This window comes from Tauraco erythrolophus, chromosome 4 (assembly GCF_009769465.1).
Source record: "Tauraco erythrolophus isolate bTauEry1 chromosome 4, bTauEry1.pri, whole genome shotgun sequence".
NCBI lineage: Eukaryota > Metazoa > Chordata > Aves > Musophagiformes > Musophagidae > Tauraco > Tauraco erythrolophus.
The window spans coordinates 46,081,531-46,099,622 of record NC_141468.1 but is presented as its reverse complement, the minus strand read 5'-3'; the positions used below and the strand labels follow the sequence as shown (position 1 = coordinate 46,099,622).

Sequence of the window (18,092 nt, the reverse complement as noted above, 5' to 3'; positions counted from 1 at the left end):
CATTACCGAGTATGATAGTTTCAGTGAGTACAGGGCTGTGTATTGTTGTAAATACTATAGAAAAATCTGTTCTGATTCTGTAAATTTGCAGCTTCTAAAAAGCTATAGAAGGCAAATGTATGTGGAAGGCAAAATTCTAAATCACTTCACTTATATTTTTACACAGCCTCAAAAACAGCAGAAGAGAAATGTTCTTATGCTTCTTCCTCAACCAGTCTACAATACCACTTAATGGATCTTGGTCATTAAGAGTGAATGAAAAGGCCACACTTAACATTATTTATGTTTTTTTTTTTTTTTATCATTAACTTGACCTCAGTAAAGCTTATTTTAGCCACTTTCCTTTTTAAAGAAGATCTAGTGGCAATGCTTCCTCCATTCATTACCTCTAAAGCAGCCTCAGCCTACAGCTTTGTTCAGGACAACCAAGGACGTCCTCAGCTCTTGTGAAGGATTGCTCTCTCTCCCTGCTTTCTGCTTTGCTCAGAGATACTCAGCCTCTTGACTTAATGCAGGTGAGACCCTGGTAGAAGGACACGTAGAGGAGTGTTATTCTGGCATGGACACATCACTCCTCCAGACATGAACCCTCTTCCTACTTTGGGCCTGGGGAGAAACACCTCTCTCTGCCAAACTGGTGTAGTCCAGCTAGGATTTCTCAGTTTCCCTTTGGCAGTGCAGTGTGAGTATACAATTCAGACAGCTGGAGCCTGATGAACACCTGCATTGTGGAATGGCACCATGGATGTCTGGGAAACAGAAACGAGAAGGGGATTAACATAGAGAAACACTCAAAGAAGAGAAGGAATGAGGTCCAGGGCTCAAGAGGGAATACAGCAGAAACATAACCCATCTCATCCCCATTGGCCATTCTCTGGGAGGAAAGCAGGCAGCTCACAGCTGTGCCTTGGGAGAGGGTGACAAAATTGGCCTGGGCGGCCCAGTGAGCAGCTCAGCCAAAGAGAGATGGGAAGAATGCCAACAGAAGCTACACATCACCTCAAGTGGGTCACAGAAGTAAGGCTCTGCTCAAGTAAACAAGATACTGTCAGTAGTTCCCACGGAAGTTATTTATTACAGTTGCAGCACTAGTTAAATGATTGCTTGCCTTTTTTACTGTAGTCCCTAGAACAATGATAGTACTTGGCATGCCCCATTGGTTTTCTCTTGAGTAAGACCACAGCATCCAGGGGATGATCAGTACCATACAGGGATGCACCTAAACATGCTGTCAGGTCTTGTGTGGAATGTAAACTTCCTTCTGGAGCATAAAATTTGAGTATTAAAGATGTGACTTAAACCAAGTGGACATTATGGAGTGAATGATCTGCTTTGTAATTTGTGTCTTCATCTTAGATGACAGCATTATTGGTTCTTTCTTTTCTTCCGTGAGCTGCATGGGAATCTATAATTTATAACTCTGTTTCCTTTTAAATACTCTCTTAGGAAAGCTCAAGAAAAAAATAACTCCACAAAAAAGATTATTTTTATGAACATCTTCAAGGGGAAAAATAAGCTTATATATGCAGTAGTAGTTCTGGCCTCCAGGGATATCTTTCTCATTGAATGATTACATAGCCTGAGTCTTTCACTGTTCCTGTTTTCAATCTGTAGCTGTCATTATAAGACTGGGCATAGAGAGAAAGGCCTAAAGTAACAGCAGAGGAATATATATTAGGAGAAGCCCTAAGAAACAAGCTGTATAGTATTCCTTTATTGTATTTAACTGGGGTTTAGGGACAGCTAGCTTTAGAAAAACACTACTGATAGATGCTACTGGAACGATTTAGGAACTGGATTAGGTACATTTATTTAATTCAAATGTTATTAAACCTGAGAAATGATTTCTTTTCATATGTAAAGTAGCATGGCAAAGAATTGCTATGACAAAGTCTAGCAAGATTAATCTGCCTTATTGTCCTTCATCCATTTACCTTCCTCGAGTTTTAATTTATTTTTGAGGGGAAAAGAATTGGTATACTGAAATTCATAAATCAGACTACAAAGCTATTTAAAGAAAATGCTGGTTTAGTGAAATTTACCTGACATTTGTCAAAGTGCCACTGTTTTCTGACTTTCTTGTTTTATCTAGCCATAAAATATGGATCAGATTGTCATACGTCGGGATAACTGAAGTGCCTAAAATCAAACTGTGCCTTTTATACCTACTGAGGTCTGACCCTATGTTATACCATTTTCATCATAAGATTGAACATCACAAGCTTCTACAACATGAAAAATCACTATGCTGCACTTACCAATTAACTAACTTTGTAGCCAAGCATGAGATACATTGGTTAAATAAAAGTTTCAATAATTATAAAAAAAATACCTTGAATGTAAATTGCTCATTGAAAACAGGGTTAAGGGTCTTTCTGTGGACTTTTGTCTCATATTTCTTCTTCTTATCAGGCAGCAGGAAAACTTTCACATAGGGATCAGATGTACCACCCATATCTAATGCAGGCAGCTCGGCTGCTTGAATAATCCCAACCAGAAGCTGAAACAAGAGAAAAACAACAGAATGAAATTTCAAATAGATATTTATAAAAAAACTGTAACAGAGAAATACACATGCAGACTCTATTTCTGGTCTATGAAAAAGTATTCCCCCCCACTGCCCTTCAAGGAAGGCAAATGAAGCAACACTATAGACTCTAGAAAACCAATTATGGCAGATGCAGACTGTACAAAGGCTGTTTTTAAGCAGAAAAGAGGTTTTCAAAGGGCAGCTGATTACAGCTAAATACAGACTTCATCTTTTTAAAGACTGCAATCAAATAACTTTCAATTGCTCTCTCCTCTTGTGCATTATTTCTCTATGCTGGGCACCATGAATAGAAATCACATTATTAAACAATCAAGAATGTCTAATTTTGACTACAAAATTTGTATTCTAAATCCCCAACATGCAACTTTCCCCCCAACCAAACACAAAAAGGTGATATATCAAATGCAAATCCTCAGGCAGAGCTTTATCGAAAACAAATGGATCTTGAAGTCTTCCTTATATTTAACTTCTCTTGCTGTGTATACAAATGTGTTTAGGTAGTAAAATAAGGACAGCATGTTAAAAAAATAGCCCATGAAAACTAACCTTTGGTAACTAAATCCTAATAATTTGTAATCTCATTGCAAAACAGTAAAATTAGTTTCTTAAATCTCTATATACTTTTAAAAATAAGACTGAAGCGCACTTGAAACTTTTAAATGCCTTGGCCACTTTTTAAGTGTTACAAATGAAGGCTTATGTTATGTTATGTTATGTTGTTATGTTACGTTTTGTTATGTTATCTAGATATCCCAGCTTGTATTAGGCCTCATCAGCATAATGGAGTTGAGAGAAAGAAAATACTTTTAGTCTTGCTTCATAGACACAGAACTACAGTAAACATTCAAGTGACTCTTCAAGGTCAATCTGGAGACAAGATATTAAGAACTGGGAATGAAATCTGAGAATATTTTCTTCTAAATCAGTGGTTCAGTCACAATATATTTGCTTCTCTCATGGATGAATTGTTTAAAATTGGAAACAGAAGCTCTAACAACTGGAATACAGAACAATATGTTCAATCTCGAAAAGAACATTCTGGCTTCTGAGAGATTCCTCAAACTTGGACTTATTGTTGCCAGTTTTAAATTCACAGTATGGCCTGCATGCTTTCCCACCTACAGGACTCTTAAGCTCCATGAAACATTTTCCTTCAGCTGTAAGGAACACTTCTCATTTCTCATTCTTATTCTAGATGCATAACAGTTTATAAATACATGGATAGGCTCAGGATCCACATTAAGTCTTTCACATCAAAGAGTGAAAAACAAGTCTATGACTTTTAGTTAACAGTGGAAAAGCAATTCAATTCCCTTTCAAAATTTGTCTCTAAAACTGAGGCATCGTGCTTTGGAAAGCACATTGGTCATCTTGTCTTCATTCTTAACCCTGTGCAATACATTAGCCAGATTTTTGGTCTTTAGTTTCATGCCCCCGTGCTGTACTAACCCAACGGAATCCCCTCTTCTACTCTTTTATATCATTTATCCTCTGACAAATTCCAAGATGCAACATAGTCTGGGGCAGCAAAATAAAATAGGAATCCATAACTTAAATAATTTATTACCTTAATTAAATATTACACACTTTTGCAGATTTGTTGCTCTCTTGTCCTATTTCCCTTTGTAAAATATGGTTCACAAAATCAAAATTTCCTTTAATAAAATTCACGCAGAAATTTGTTTTCATATTCTAAGGAAACTGAAATCTATTTGTCAGAACACATTTGCAGAGTTTCCTTCCCCCCTCTTAGATCTTCTGCTTCTGAAGGGTCTAATGCTTCATGCTGATTTCATACTGATTTCAAGGGGGATCAGTGTGACTCACCACGTGGCCAGGGAATTTGCTCAGGAAGTCAAGGAAAAGCTCCTCTAACCATAGGTTCTTTAAAGGTTTCAGAATTCTTTTTGGCTCTTGCATTGAAAAACAAGCATGGGTAGTCAGAACATAGTTGAAAAGACAGGGAAACACTATGTATTATGCCAGGTCATAGCTGTGTGTAAATAACCTGCTCCTGACACAGAAATTTTTCTTAATTTCTCTTATTTTCTTTGTCTTGCAACAAGTAAGGAATGCTGTGCATTCCATGAACAGCATCTGAATCTGAATGTTGAAATAAATCGCAAGTACATGTGGAAGTCAGTTCAGATGAAGTACAGGAATCAAAAGGGATTTAAGTTCAGTAGTCATTTCTTTCCCTAAATAGAGAAGAATGATGTGGTTTTGACTGAAGTTGTCAAAAAATAAAATGCAGGATATGTATTCTGAAGTTCACTGAAAGATATGCAGTAGAAGTGAACAAGTCAGATGTGTTGGTGTACTTTGGTCCAAAGGCAAGCACAGTGAGTTTTAATGTGAGGCTGTGAATCGGTATAATTGACAAAAGTGATCCCAACCACAGCAAGAGGCCAGGGAGGAGAATTAAATATGAGCTAGTTCAGGATGTGGCCAGACCTGATAAGTAGGTTCATTCTAGGTCTACACCACATTACAGTGTCTATTCCTACTGAAAACTTGAGTAAATGTGACAAAGTTTGATCTACCTGCTTCAGAGTAGGGTACTGAAGGAGTAACAGTCCTTGATGGGAGAGATTTTTCTTGTCCAACTTTCCTGTTTTTCTGGGAATGCATCTTTCTATTTGAACTTTTGTTCCAAACTAAAATTTTCTTGGCTAGTAGGTGTACTATCATGGAGAGGAACAGAACCTGATGCAGCTAGTTAATAAGGCAAAGTGCACACTCAATGAAGTGAGAGAAAGCTACTCCTAGCAATCATCAACTTGCTAAAAGACTCACAATGAATCAACTTACTTTTATGTCCCTCTCCTTCTCCTCCCATCTTTTGTTTGCTTACATTTTAAATACCTGAAGGCTGAAGCTATCTTTTACCATCTGCATGCAGACTCCATAATATAATGGGGTTTGACATTGATTGGTGGTGCCTTAATACAAGTTATTAATAACGATTAGATAAAACTGTCTTCAATTTTGATTAAAGGTGTAATATAAACTCCTAGTATATTGAAAACCAATTTAGCAGTACCTCTGTCAAAAATCTTCAGTCTTGCTTTCTCCCTTTACTCTGTGTAAACAGTGACGATTTCAGAAATATCTACTGTAACTAAATGTATTACTTCATTCTCCCCTTGCACACACAGAAAGGAAACGTTACAGGTTAGTTGTTTCAAACCTGATTGTTCTGGAAGTCATAATCCAAAGAATATTGGATTTTCCCTAGTTTCTCTACTTCTTTGGGTTCTTCTTTCTCTTCGCCATCAGTCAGTCCAGTCTCAGCATCATCATCCTTAAGAGCCTAGAAAGAAGTAAGGTAATATTCATATATAAGGCGAACTCTTAACTGCCAGTTTAAAATAGACACTGTCTTCAAATCTATTTTAAAGCCATTAAAAGCAAGCATGACAGCAGAAGTCCAAATATGCAGTTTACATATATATTTATACTATTTAGGTTGCTCAAGAAGATGTTATAAATCAGCAAGCAAGCAATGGAAGTAGGAAGAAAGCTTCCTGGGCTATTACAAGCAAGGATTGTTATAAAACCTGAAAGTAGAAACAAAATATCAACTTGATATAAAAAAATTCTTCTGGGCTCACACTGGCTCTTAAAGAGGCACACGGAGGCAAACATGCTATTAAATAAGCAAAGTCACACATTCATTCAACTTAAGAATATCTTGGCAATGTCAAACCTGGTTGTGCATGCTGTGAATTGTTTGCAATTGGCAACATGTTTCTGTAGGATTACTATGATAAAGAGCATGTGCTGTGGATGAGTTCTTCCTACAATCATATGCCAAACAATCTTCACGTTTATTTAGAATGAATATGGAAGCAAAGTTTTCACCATGCCATTAGCAAATGCATGTTTTTGCTTCTCCCTCCCTCCCGAGACCAATTTCCTTTTTATTCATTCTCGCTATAAAGCTTGGCTGAACCAAATTGATTGAAAGCTGATTTTAGTTTGCTTAGAAAGAAACACAAAAACAGAGAAATACAGTACAGCTTTGTCTATTGCAAAAAGCCTGCAATTTTTAAAGGACATAGCAGTTAGATTTTAAACATAATTAAAATACTAAATGATGTAATCACTTTTTGCTGTACCAGAAAGCAGAAGTATTTGCCTTGTGGAAAAGGGAATTCATACAATTGTTAAACCACAAGAACCACAACTAACTATGTAGACTTTATTTCAGCCAATTCTTACCTGAGTAAGAACAGAAAAATGGGCAAAAGTGATGAGACAAATAGTGAAAAAATGTGGAAAGTGTGAAAATAAAGTTGAGAGTGTGAAAACAAGGAATCAGTACTGAGCATTCATCCAGAAGTGTTATTTGCATGTTATAGTAAACAGTATACTTCTCTATAAGAGCCCTATCTGGATGAAAGTTCCTTGTATATGGAGCTTCTGCTTGCAGAAATAGACTATGAAGCACAAGAATAAGATTTGTTATGTTCTCCCTTTTTTCACAATGTGAGGTGGTCTGAAGAAATCTACATCATATATAAACAATAGGTTGCAGCTGGAGCTCTTTATCCAAAGAGATAGCAAGGCTGGAAAGTAGCTATACCCAAGGTTGATGGTGTCTGGTGAAAGAGTGAATATGAAAGCATTAACATTCTCACTCAGCCATGAAGGCAGTGGGGGCCATGCAACAGTTGCGTGGGTGTGGTAGGAGGAAAGATTGATCTCTAAGGTAGAAAATGTTATTTTTCAGAAACCAGATCTAAATTCAAAAGGTCAGACTCAAAACTGCACAGTATTAAGCAATTATTTCTCTATTTTTTGAAATAAGCTAGAAATTCAGCTGGCATAGCTCAACTGAAATCAATGCAACATTGATTTATGCAGGCTGAGGAGCTGGGTTAGAGTTAAATATCTGAATGCTAGTGAATGATGGACTCTTTACTAGAAACATAAACTATAGTGTACTTGGATGATATTGGTGGGAAAGGTTGATACTCAATGAGAATCACCCGTTGATATTGGAAGACTAATACTTTTTGAACGAAACCATTTCTGTTTGGAAGGGCTGAACTGCCTGAACTGAAAATTATTTTGAGACATTTTAATCACTGAGCTGCTAGTGAGTTCCCTGGCTGTGGCACAACATTTTTCTTAGTACAAGTGTGACACTTCAATAGTGACAGGTTCAATGGCAAGAGGATAGTGTTGGAGCAAAGCCAGTCTGAGGCACAGCCCTTGCAGGACCATACACAGGACTTTCAGGATATGGGAGTGATGTGATTATACCAAACACTCTGCTTTCACTGGTAATAAAAATAAGCATGAGGTTTTGTACCAAGAAAAAAAAAAGTGACTCAATCCAACAGAAGCAACCACATTTATGAGCCTGGAGATAACAGGAAGCAGTAACTGAGAGTGGGATGTTAACTCCAAGACCCACTTCTCTGAATCATCTCAGTATTGCCCTAGCAGAGGACTCCATGATAGAAGAGTGATAAACAGCTCCTGTATATCACTGTTTCTGGGATAAGTACTGGACTTTCTGCTGCTCCACCTATTTTGAACCTGGATTTTGTTTGAGAGGAACAAAACAGCCATTCCTCAGAGATAAAAGGGAGAATGCAAAAAGAACCTTCTATGTCAATTTCCAGGTATGAGGAATCCATACTCTATCTCAAAAAACTATATGCTCTTCTGCATAGCTGATCAATCTGGGAGATGCCAGAGCTGTGGGTAACTCAGTGTGAAAAAGTTCTTACTATGACTATGGAAAATATAATAGGAAGCTAATGTTCCTCTTGCAGATTTTGAAGTGCAGGCAGAAGATATTGCATAGTAGGGAAACTCTTCTCCACAGGTTATAAGAGACCTACTGGAAGGTAAAAGCTATTTCTCAGGAGAGACAGAAAACATTGCATGTTACTCACATCAGCTGAGGAGCTATGTGATTATTCTTGACCTTGACTCAGAAACATTGTGGCACTAAGACACACTAAGAATGAGACAGTGTTCAGATTTAACCAAGGTCATGGTGTGAGGGGAGGGAAGAAATGACAAATTATTATCTCTACAGCGGTCTGTACATAATAGTTTTTACCATCAAGAGAGGTATTTTCTTTCAAACTAGAGGCCGATGCTTCAAGAAGAAGCTGAGCCAAAAGAAGCACAGAGGTTTCTCATGTTTGATGCAGCTGCTGAGTTCCAAAGAGGAAGAAGAATTGGATTGCTTCAAAGTACTTGAAACACCCTGTAGGGATTTTCATTTTGTATTGAGATTCTCTGAAGATCAATATTTAATGGAATAGTACTGCAACCCTCAATTTATAGTGCACTATATCACACTATATTGGATCTTACTGTTGTACTGCTACAATCAATTAAAATAAGAAGCTATATTTTATTGGTTTTAGAAACAATAAAATATTTTTAATTATAAGCCAGCTTTTTCCTCCAGCCTCTTCAGCTGACACAATCGCAATCAGGAAGCCTGGATTTAGATGCAGAGGAATATAAGCCTTTCCTTTCCTAATATTTCTTTTAATTCCACGACATTTTAAATGTATTTTCTGTGAAATACACAGCATTGAAATGAATTATTGCATTGCACTGGAGACCAGATTTATTTTTTTCTAATTTGGAATAAGTGTGAAGTTCACTCAAGTGGTTTCCTCATTTCTGCAGAACATATGCAGAAACACACAACAATGAAATCTCCACATCCTCTTACATATGTATAAGTATCTGGAAAACGCAGGCTTATACGTAAGCAAGTGTAGGAATGTACAAAAAAAGCGTTAATTCAATACAACTATTACAAGGTGGCACATCCATATCTAATGAAATCAACAAGTGGGAAAAGTTATGTGTGCAGGGACCTTAACAGAGCCACACAATACACAATATATGTTTTCTTAGACCTAGAAGACCAAATGAATTTTTGAGCAACCTCTCATTTAATCTGTATTTGAACGATCTCTGTAACTAGTTCTAATCAAGGGTGCAGACATAAATCTACACATGGCATTAGAATTTTCTTTTCTGTGTCATGTTTAGTTAATAGTTTTCAAGCTCATGCACTCTGTAGTGGTTCCTACAACAAACAAGGCTAAATTACAGCAAATCTGGTATCCACAGTTCAATCTGCTGGTTGCTTCTTCACTTCTGTAACATAATTAAGGGTGGTTTTACAGTCTCGTCTTTTCTTCTGGGTTGTTAAAGAAAATGCTTCATTTTCTTTTTTTTTTTTGTAGTTGCATCTTTTGCATTTAAAAAGCAAAAAACCCCAAAACTGATTGGAACTGCAGTTCTGCAAACTCCCTACCTTGCAGTGGGTTTTTACATTTCCTGGGCTTCCTCTCCCTTCCATTCCCCCAGCTGACAAAGGCCTCTCTCCAGTGACAGTGGCTCCTGATACTGTGAACATCCCTTGCTTCCAGCGCCGTTTCACCAAAAGCCCTGCACCCTTTCGCTGGGTTTACCCCACTACCATCCACCACAAACTACAAGAGAGATTCTGGGGACTAAAGCAGATTTAGGTACGCTTTCATTTAATCCCTCCAAAAATTCCATGTAGAAATCAAGGAGGTCTGCAAGGGATTTAGCACAGTTGGTTTGCTGGTTGCCTCCAGATTCCACATGTGCAGAAGCTCCAGGAAAGCAAACGGACATGACACTCAGGCAACAAAGCTGCTGGGGATCAAGTGTACCTCCTTGCCTCCTTTGCAGCGAGGCAGAGGCCACAATCATGTCACCAGGTAGGATGCAAAGAGCCACGAAGGTGTATTTTGCACTTTGACTCCGATCTCAGTTATGTCTCATTGTTAATGCCTAGTTCATGTCACAAGCTATTTAAGACTGCAAGCAAAGTGTCTTTCACCATCGTATGTAAAGAAACACTTTCATTAACAGAATTTTTAGGGTTCCTTCCATTCATGAGGTGGCCTATGGCTTCACTTTTAAGGAAACAAGTTAGCAGTAAGCAAGAAGGAGAGACGTTAGGACGGAAAACATAACGCTGACTGCAGCCGGTAAGCTGACGGCACTGATGGCACAGTGCATGCTGCCATCCCGATTTCCATCTCCACCTGCCCCATCAATCATTCCTTTTGTTCGCGTGGTGAAGGGGATATTTTTTTAACGTGTGAATGACGCCCAGTCCCTAGGCTTGTGCAATGCCTGCTGAGCTGAATGGAAGAAAACAATATTATTTTGTAGCGAGAACGTTCTGTGCCATGTCCAACAATGAATTTATCAGAAAGGTAATTTTTCCTCCACACCTAGGAACGGCTGCATTACCACTAATGGTGATGCACCTCTTATCCATTTCTTTCACATTGAAGAACACCATAATTTTGACCTGGCCAATTCGTATCCCAGGGAAAAGAAAAAAGCCTTTAAAAATCTCTGGCTGATTCCCTATCAGAAGGCAGAAAAGCCTGCAACTGTAGCACATTCTCTATCAGAGTCTCTCAGAAGGAAAGGCAACATTTCATTCTTTCAGCATCTGCTTTCTCTCCATGAATTAATTTAAAGAGCATGTTGTGCATGGGTTTCCAGTGGCTGAGCCAGGCGTTGGTCATTGTGAATTCTACTCTGCCATTACTGCTGTAAGAGTGTTGGCCTCACACACCAGGAGTGAGCCACACCGATACAGAGAATGAGCAAGACCCTGCTGTGTCCAGCACGCGATGCCTTGACATTGCTTCCCTGCTTGTTATCCAGGTTTTAAATGGTCTGTTGGATTACTCAAAAGCCTTGCTTTCTTTAGGAGCAGTATGACATGAGGTCATCATGTTCAGCTTAAGAGCTCGCTGAATGGTTTGGGTACTAAAATACCAACTTATTCTGGTGCAATAGAAGAACACAGCAAATGCTGGAGGTGTTCAACATAAAATGCGAATACACACATTCAAGTTGGAGCTGTTAAGCCCCCAAATCAGCCTGTTTCTCTTGTTTATTTGCTGAAAAAAGATGCAGCCAACCTCAGCCTGGGGGCCTGTTTGGGAAGTTCACCCTGCGGGTCAGGGCTCTGCTTTCAACGCAGGGCCATGCACATGAACAAAAAGAAGCAAGTGCTCCCGCAAGTACGCCAGCGTGCTCTGCCCCCGCTTCCCATATGGCAGTGCTCGCTTGTGCTAAGCAGCAGGCTGTGAGTAGGAGGCAGCTTTAGGCTGCTTGGCCAGTGCATGCTGCTCAATCAATTGTTCTTCATCCTCCTCAAATGAACGGCAGCGGGCCAGATGGAAGCACGCTTTGGGACAAAGCTGGCTCCTTGACATAGGAGGACCACTCTGAGTACTACGTTTATTTCTGACTGAAAAATTTGTCATACTATATAATTAGGACTACATCTATTTAACAGTAAAAATTAACCTAAATATAGGCAGACATGATTTATTGGGTGCCACATTGATATATGGAGAAAAAGTTGGCAAAGAGCTGTTCTTTTGGCTCAGATGCTTAAAAAGAGATAAGATCACCCTCTGACCATTCTCGAAATAGGGCTTTATCAAATATCTGATATTCTCATGCTTGAAGGTTACTTTGCTATTCATATTTATTATTCATAATTTTGTAAAGAATAAATGCCTTTGCTTAAAAAGTAAACAATTAAATATTCCCAATAGGGTTTAAAATGTACACTTCATTGGTATGAACTGCTGTTCCTCTTCTAGGTTATTCATATCCACTAACTTTAGGCACTTAGTATAAGAGTACAGCTCTCCATATAATCAGTGGACACAGGTAAATGTCTCGAGAGTGTGATTCAGATCACTTAATTTAGGAAATGATTGTATACTTCCTAGACACTACTCATTAGAAACCTACAGATTCTGGTTTCAAAGAATTCAAAATTTGGTCTGTTAATCAAGAGGATGCAAGAAAGCAATGTCCTTGACTATGGAAGCTTCCAGTGGCAAGACTTTCAATACAGAAAAAAAGACACGTAAGAAAATGATTAGGATCTGTATCTTTGTTTCACAGTAACAGTGCAACAGGTTATAAAAAAGCAAATTAATTATTTTAAAGGAAAAATATTTTTAAAAAAGGAGGAAAAAGAAAATCAGGAAGCAAGGAAAGCAAGCTCCTATGTCTTCCTGGGAGCGACTGAGAGGAAGAGACAGAATGGAAATAAGTCCAGCCTTGTGGCTTACAGCTGGTGCTTTCACATTTTAAGGGTTCTGAAGCCTAATACAAATCTAAGCTACAAAAGAGTTTTGCAGGAAACCCTGCAGAACACAAACACTTGTCTGGAACATTGTATCTTCATAAACATGTTATTTTCACATTTTCCAAGAAGTTTTATCCACCCTGCACATTGTTTTATGAGGCAGGTGAAAAAGCAAGACGAGTAGTCAAGCCTGAGGTTGAATTAATGTACAAACAAGACTCAGTCAATCCATTTTGACTGCCACAGTATAGTTATTGGACTTGTCTCCTAAGAAAGATTTGTCCTCATTGTTTCTGACTAATTTTCTGCACTGTAATGGCTCTGCAGCACATACTGTCTTTCTGAGTGTGAATTAGGATGTCTCATTGCATTGCGGATAAGCCATGGTGCGCAATAACGTCAGCATGGGCTGAAGATGCCAACAAATGGGAATTGCCATGCTGAGACCAAGACAGGTGGCATCATGAAATAAATATACTCACTATTCTCTAGGCATTCAACTGAGTAAACAAACACATGAGCAAAGATTGCAGAAAAGATCACTGCCAGCAAGAGAGCTCCTGTCCCTCAAGAAGATCCTCTTGGATTACATCTGGTAATTAAAGGCTTGGGTTCCTTTGAGTGAAATCCAGGCTCTCTGGATGTCAGTGTGGATTTTACTGACTTCATTTTGGCTACCATCTTCATGCTGCCAGGTCAACACACACTACCGTGAAATATGTGAGGATACCTAACATTAAAAAGCTTGTTTCTTTGGTACTTTGTCTCCATGAGGGCAAGGGTGTTTACCGTTTAACAGCTAAAATCATAAAGTGAAATAGTCCAAGAAAATCATTAGATGTTGAAGTTCGGTTAGGTGCAATTGCAGCTCTAAATACCATATTACTTCATAATACCCCGATATTTCACGGCTATTAATACATGAATGTTAATCAGAATATTCTGATTATGTTAGTACATAACCCTGATGTAAAAGGAAGGCCTATGTAAAGGAAAAACAAATATACAGAGAAATCAGGTAGCTGACTGAAGGCCACAGTAAGTCAGCAGCAGAGCTAAGAATCTACTCCTCATACTTCAAGGTAGTACATATACCTGATCCCAAAGATCAGAAAACAGTAGTGGGAGCCACCAGGGGCACGGCAGAGACTGGAAAGTGATAAAGATGAAAACTGTGATGGGAAGATCTCATAAAAACACTGATGCTAGTTGTCATTCTGTTGCACCAACAGAAATCTGGAGTGAGACCACTTGAAACAGTTTGGTATGGAGCATGAAGAACTCCAAGCGTGGGCACTGTACTGAGATGATGCGAGAGCCCAAAGCAAGTTTCATGAGGTACCAATCATTTTAACAACACTTAGAAACTAAGACATTAAAAATACATACTGCTTTCATCTACTTTTGATATGGTGACATTTATAAAAAAAGAAAATAAAATTAGCAAGTTATTTTTATGTGCCTATCAATTTTGAACTTGAGCTTTCTAGTACAGTTTGACTTAATATTTTAACTGCAGAAAGAATGACAACCTCTTTTCTTTCGCCTTCCTCTAGCCTCCCCCAAATATATACTCAACCAGAAAAATACCCAATCAATTTAGTTCAGCCTCTTGATGTGTGTACCAAAGCTACTACATATAAATCTCAGCTGAGGAGCCAGAGCTGTCAGAAGAGTATATGTATCAGAGCTTTAGACTAGGTGCGTCCAAATAGCAAAATTAACCTACCGCAAGTGACAATCCAGAACAGTCATGAGACATTACATAGACAAGGAGGACATAGAAGGAAGAAATAAAAATTAAAACATCCACACACAAACATTAGTAAAAACCATGGAGAAATGACCTTTTTACAGTAGTACATTCATTAACAATTTGCCTCGCCTAGAAGGAATCTAATCCTCCCCGTGGCCCTTGGTGGAGTTGTATACTTTACTGGAAAAAGTAATCATTGCCTGCAATGGAAATGAGTTTCAAGACTGAAAATCTAATCTTATTTTGAACTTATCTCCTGCTTTACTTCAACTACATTTGCTCATAATCTATATTTTTTATAAACAGTTTGTCATTTGAAGTTGTGTTCAGGAAAGTGGGCATTTTGAAGCACAAATATTCTAACAAAGATCAAAATTTTACTGCACCTTCTGTAATATCTAGCTATCCTGTGTGACTGTTGAGCTGACTAAGTCACTACATCAAAAGGATCTTTAACTATGTCAAGCTATATGGCATAAATCTATAATGATTTGGCACGGATGTGCAAGTCAGCATGAGTACATGTAGGTCAGAAGTTCACTTTGGCAAACAAAACCAGACTAAGATGGAAATTATATTTCCAGAAGCCGATACTTTCCATTTACCAAATGCTACCCCCTTTCAAGTTTTTGAACTAAGCTTTTTGGGTTTTTGACAACATTTCAGATCTTTGGTACTGTACATTGCCCTTTATAATGGCATTAGATTTACATCTTGATCTTCAATTCCTTTTTTTTTTGTAAATTAAAATTTGCTTCTTTAAAGAGCTAAAAGGCATTGTCATTCCTCTTTCTATTTTATGGCAGAGACTCTAAAGAGGTTCAATTCTCTTAACTGAAATATTCTACATTTAGCATGGTATTGAGTTCAGCTAGGTATATTAAAATTGACACTGATAATTCAAGATTAAACTGTTAGAATAAACAATCATTCATACAGAAAAAAAAAGAAAATAGCTAAAATTTCACAAATTAGGAATTAAGTTGGTAAAAGTTATTGAATGCCAAGGACGTAAAATTTGTACACTATCAGACTGCTAGGTATGAATTTAAGGAGCTAATTTAAGCCTGGATTGAAAATCTTAGACAGTGAAGAGGAAGCTTGGCTGAAGATTTGGTGATCTATCCACTTATTAAAGGTCTGACATTTACATCAACTGAGAATCTCCTGTCCTTAGGTTTAACTGTGCAAAACAAAACACAGTGGTTAAATCCCAAAACGTTTGGACAAAAGTATGTTTAAATAACTATGCAGAATATTTTGAATGGAATCATCTTAAAATGCCTCTTTGTGCAACATTTCAAAGTTTGAGCTCTCTTTGTAGACAAGAGATGCATGATTCAGCTTTTTATCATTTTTTTCCATGAAAAAGATAGAAATCAATAAACTTAATATTAATTACATAATGTAATTTTTCATTTAAAATATTTACTTTCCAAAAATTCATGGTCATTTATCCAGGTCCTAATGAATATAATTAAAAACACTTAATAATATATTGCAAATACAACAATGGCCTTACATGATATGAACAAATTCCACATAAATATCAATCAACAAATTGCACATTATTTGTCCTACAGCAAAGTATTAGGTTTGTTATCATTGGTAAAACATAACAAACATCTCAAGGAATTTTTCCACAAGCATAATCAAACAGTTCTTCCAAATTAGTCTTGGTTCAACAGGAGGAGTTGCCTAACAGTAGCTCAGGATAATCCAACAATTGATGATCTGATTTTCCATGCATTGCTGAGTGGGAAATATCTCACAATTACTCAGTATTAATAGCCCAGAATTAAGTCTATAAATCAAATACAGGGAACCTACAAATGCTAAATCAAAGTGCTTAAAGAAAAGGGGTTTGTTTCATTCATCACATGGAGAAAGCATAAAATCTCTTTCAAGAGAGAACTTCAAATTTCTGCTGTTGTTTTTTGAGCTTGGCCTCGCTAATCTTCCTAACCTTGTAATAACTGCATTTACATCAGCAATTTTGTGTACTGACAAGGTTGTTTTCAGGTGTGAATTTGTCTTGTGTTGGTGTCATGCCCTTCGGTACACCAGTGTTGCACATGAAGCGTCTTCTCTCCAGGTGGAACCAAGGTTGAAGCTGCGCACCAGGGCACTATCTAAAGTGCTCCATTTGCAATGTGGATGCAAGGGTCTCCAGTCATTTGCTCTTTGTGCCTATGCAAGACTCTGTTAGTTGCGGTAAGGCAATCTGGGATGGCTGTAGAGAAATCTGCTTTATATTGCCTACTAGCATGCAGACACACACCTAGGATGGGCAAGTGGTGTGAACTTCACTAGCTGTATGAAGGCAATATGTACTTATAGTCTGAGAACAAAAACGGATTCTGTCAGATCAAGCCTCACTCTTTCCCTCATCACTCGCATGACGACAGTGTGTACAGTGGTCACTGTAAAATATTGATACATACAGCTTGAAAGTAATGAATTTTGCCAAGGTTCACTTTATTGGTGTAGTATATAGACTAGAAAAGTTAACTGCTGTCTAATGAATCAACATTTTAGTTGTGGCTACTGCAATTGAGTAGCATGAACAGGAATAGAACAACTGGATCTTCAGTTATTTTCTTTCTGTACTGCCTACTGAGCAAGAACAAGAAAAACTGTCCTCTTGTCTGATAATGGAAACTGGAAATAGCTCTGATAGCTCTGAACCTTTGAAGCTTATCTGTTATTTTCCTCCCCTTATCTGAGCTCCTTTTGGACTGCACTCATATGATCCAGCTGCAGCTAGTCATCAGACTTGTAAGGCTTCCTCATCCACTCTCCTGATTTTGCTATCATATCTTACATGCCTGGAGAAGGATGCTAACCTGTTTCAGGAATATTAAGACTGGCAGATGAGCCACATTGGTGACTGCTCCATGTACACTGTACATGCCACTGTACAGTGGCATCTCACCACTTGTTCTGGACTGCTCTGTGGTTCTCTTAGCAACTGTGTTTTAGGCTTCTTGGATCTTCTTCCTGACCAGCTGACTTTAGTCCTCAGGTTCCCAGCTTTGGCTTGTATGTCTAATCAGCCTACCTTCAGCCCACCTTTTCTACACTAGATCCCAACTTGTGGAAGGAACTGCTCAGTCCTGATCATGCTTTTATCCTCTCTCTTTGGCTGGAAAAGTGCTCCTGAACTGCACTGGCTCAACTTTAATAAGGGACTTGGGAGCACAGACTTGACCATGCAGTATCTTTACAGATATTGGCTCCTATTGAAGAGGTTTTGCAAAGCAATTCTCTAAATCTCTTCAGCACTTTCTGTTTGAAAAAGATATCCCTTTGTCTTATCTTAGGAAATCTGGCAATGCAATGAGGACACATGGACACCTCACATTTATTTCCCCATTCTTCTGTTTATTCTCAAGAGTTTGCTCCAGGAAGTACAACACTAAAACCTTGTTTAAAAATGCTTTGTTTTCTTTAAGGACAATATTAGTCAAGTATATGGCCCTGGGGATTAGGTCCTGTAACCTTCTGCTTCTCCTGCATGAAGCAGATCTAAAGGATATGTTTTTCTGCCCTTATGAAAATGATGCTGGTCAAAGGGTATTATGCTAATCTTTTCCTCTAAGTTATAGCTACAAGTATGGACTGTTATC

At 38.1% G+C, this 18,092-nt stretch overlaps 1 protein-coding gene across 2 annotated transcripts in view; it reads right to left on the bottom strand.

Annotated features, from left to right (window-relative positions):
- The window catches only part of SYT1 (synaptotagmin 1), a 130,779-nt gene that overhangs the window by 74,525 nt on the left and 38,162 nt on the right, over positions 1-18,092 (bottom strand). Inside the window, exons 3-4 of one of the 2 annotated variants that reach the window (XM_086609960.1) lie at positions 5,742-5,864; positions 2,333-2,500 (exon numbers count right to left, since the gene is read on the bottom strand). In XM_086609960.1, coding sequence (XP_086466086.1) covers positions 2,333-2,500; positions 5,742-5,864 — 291 coding nt within the window. The remainder of the gene's footprint in view (positions 1-2,332; positions 2,501-5,741; positions 5,865-18,092) is intronic. The other variant, XM_086609961.1, reaches the window with a different exon arrangement.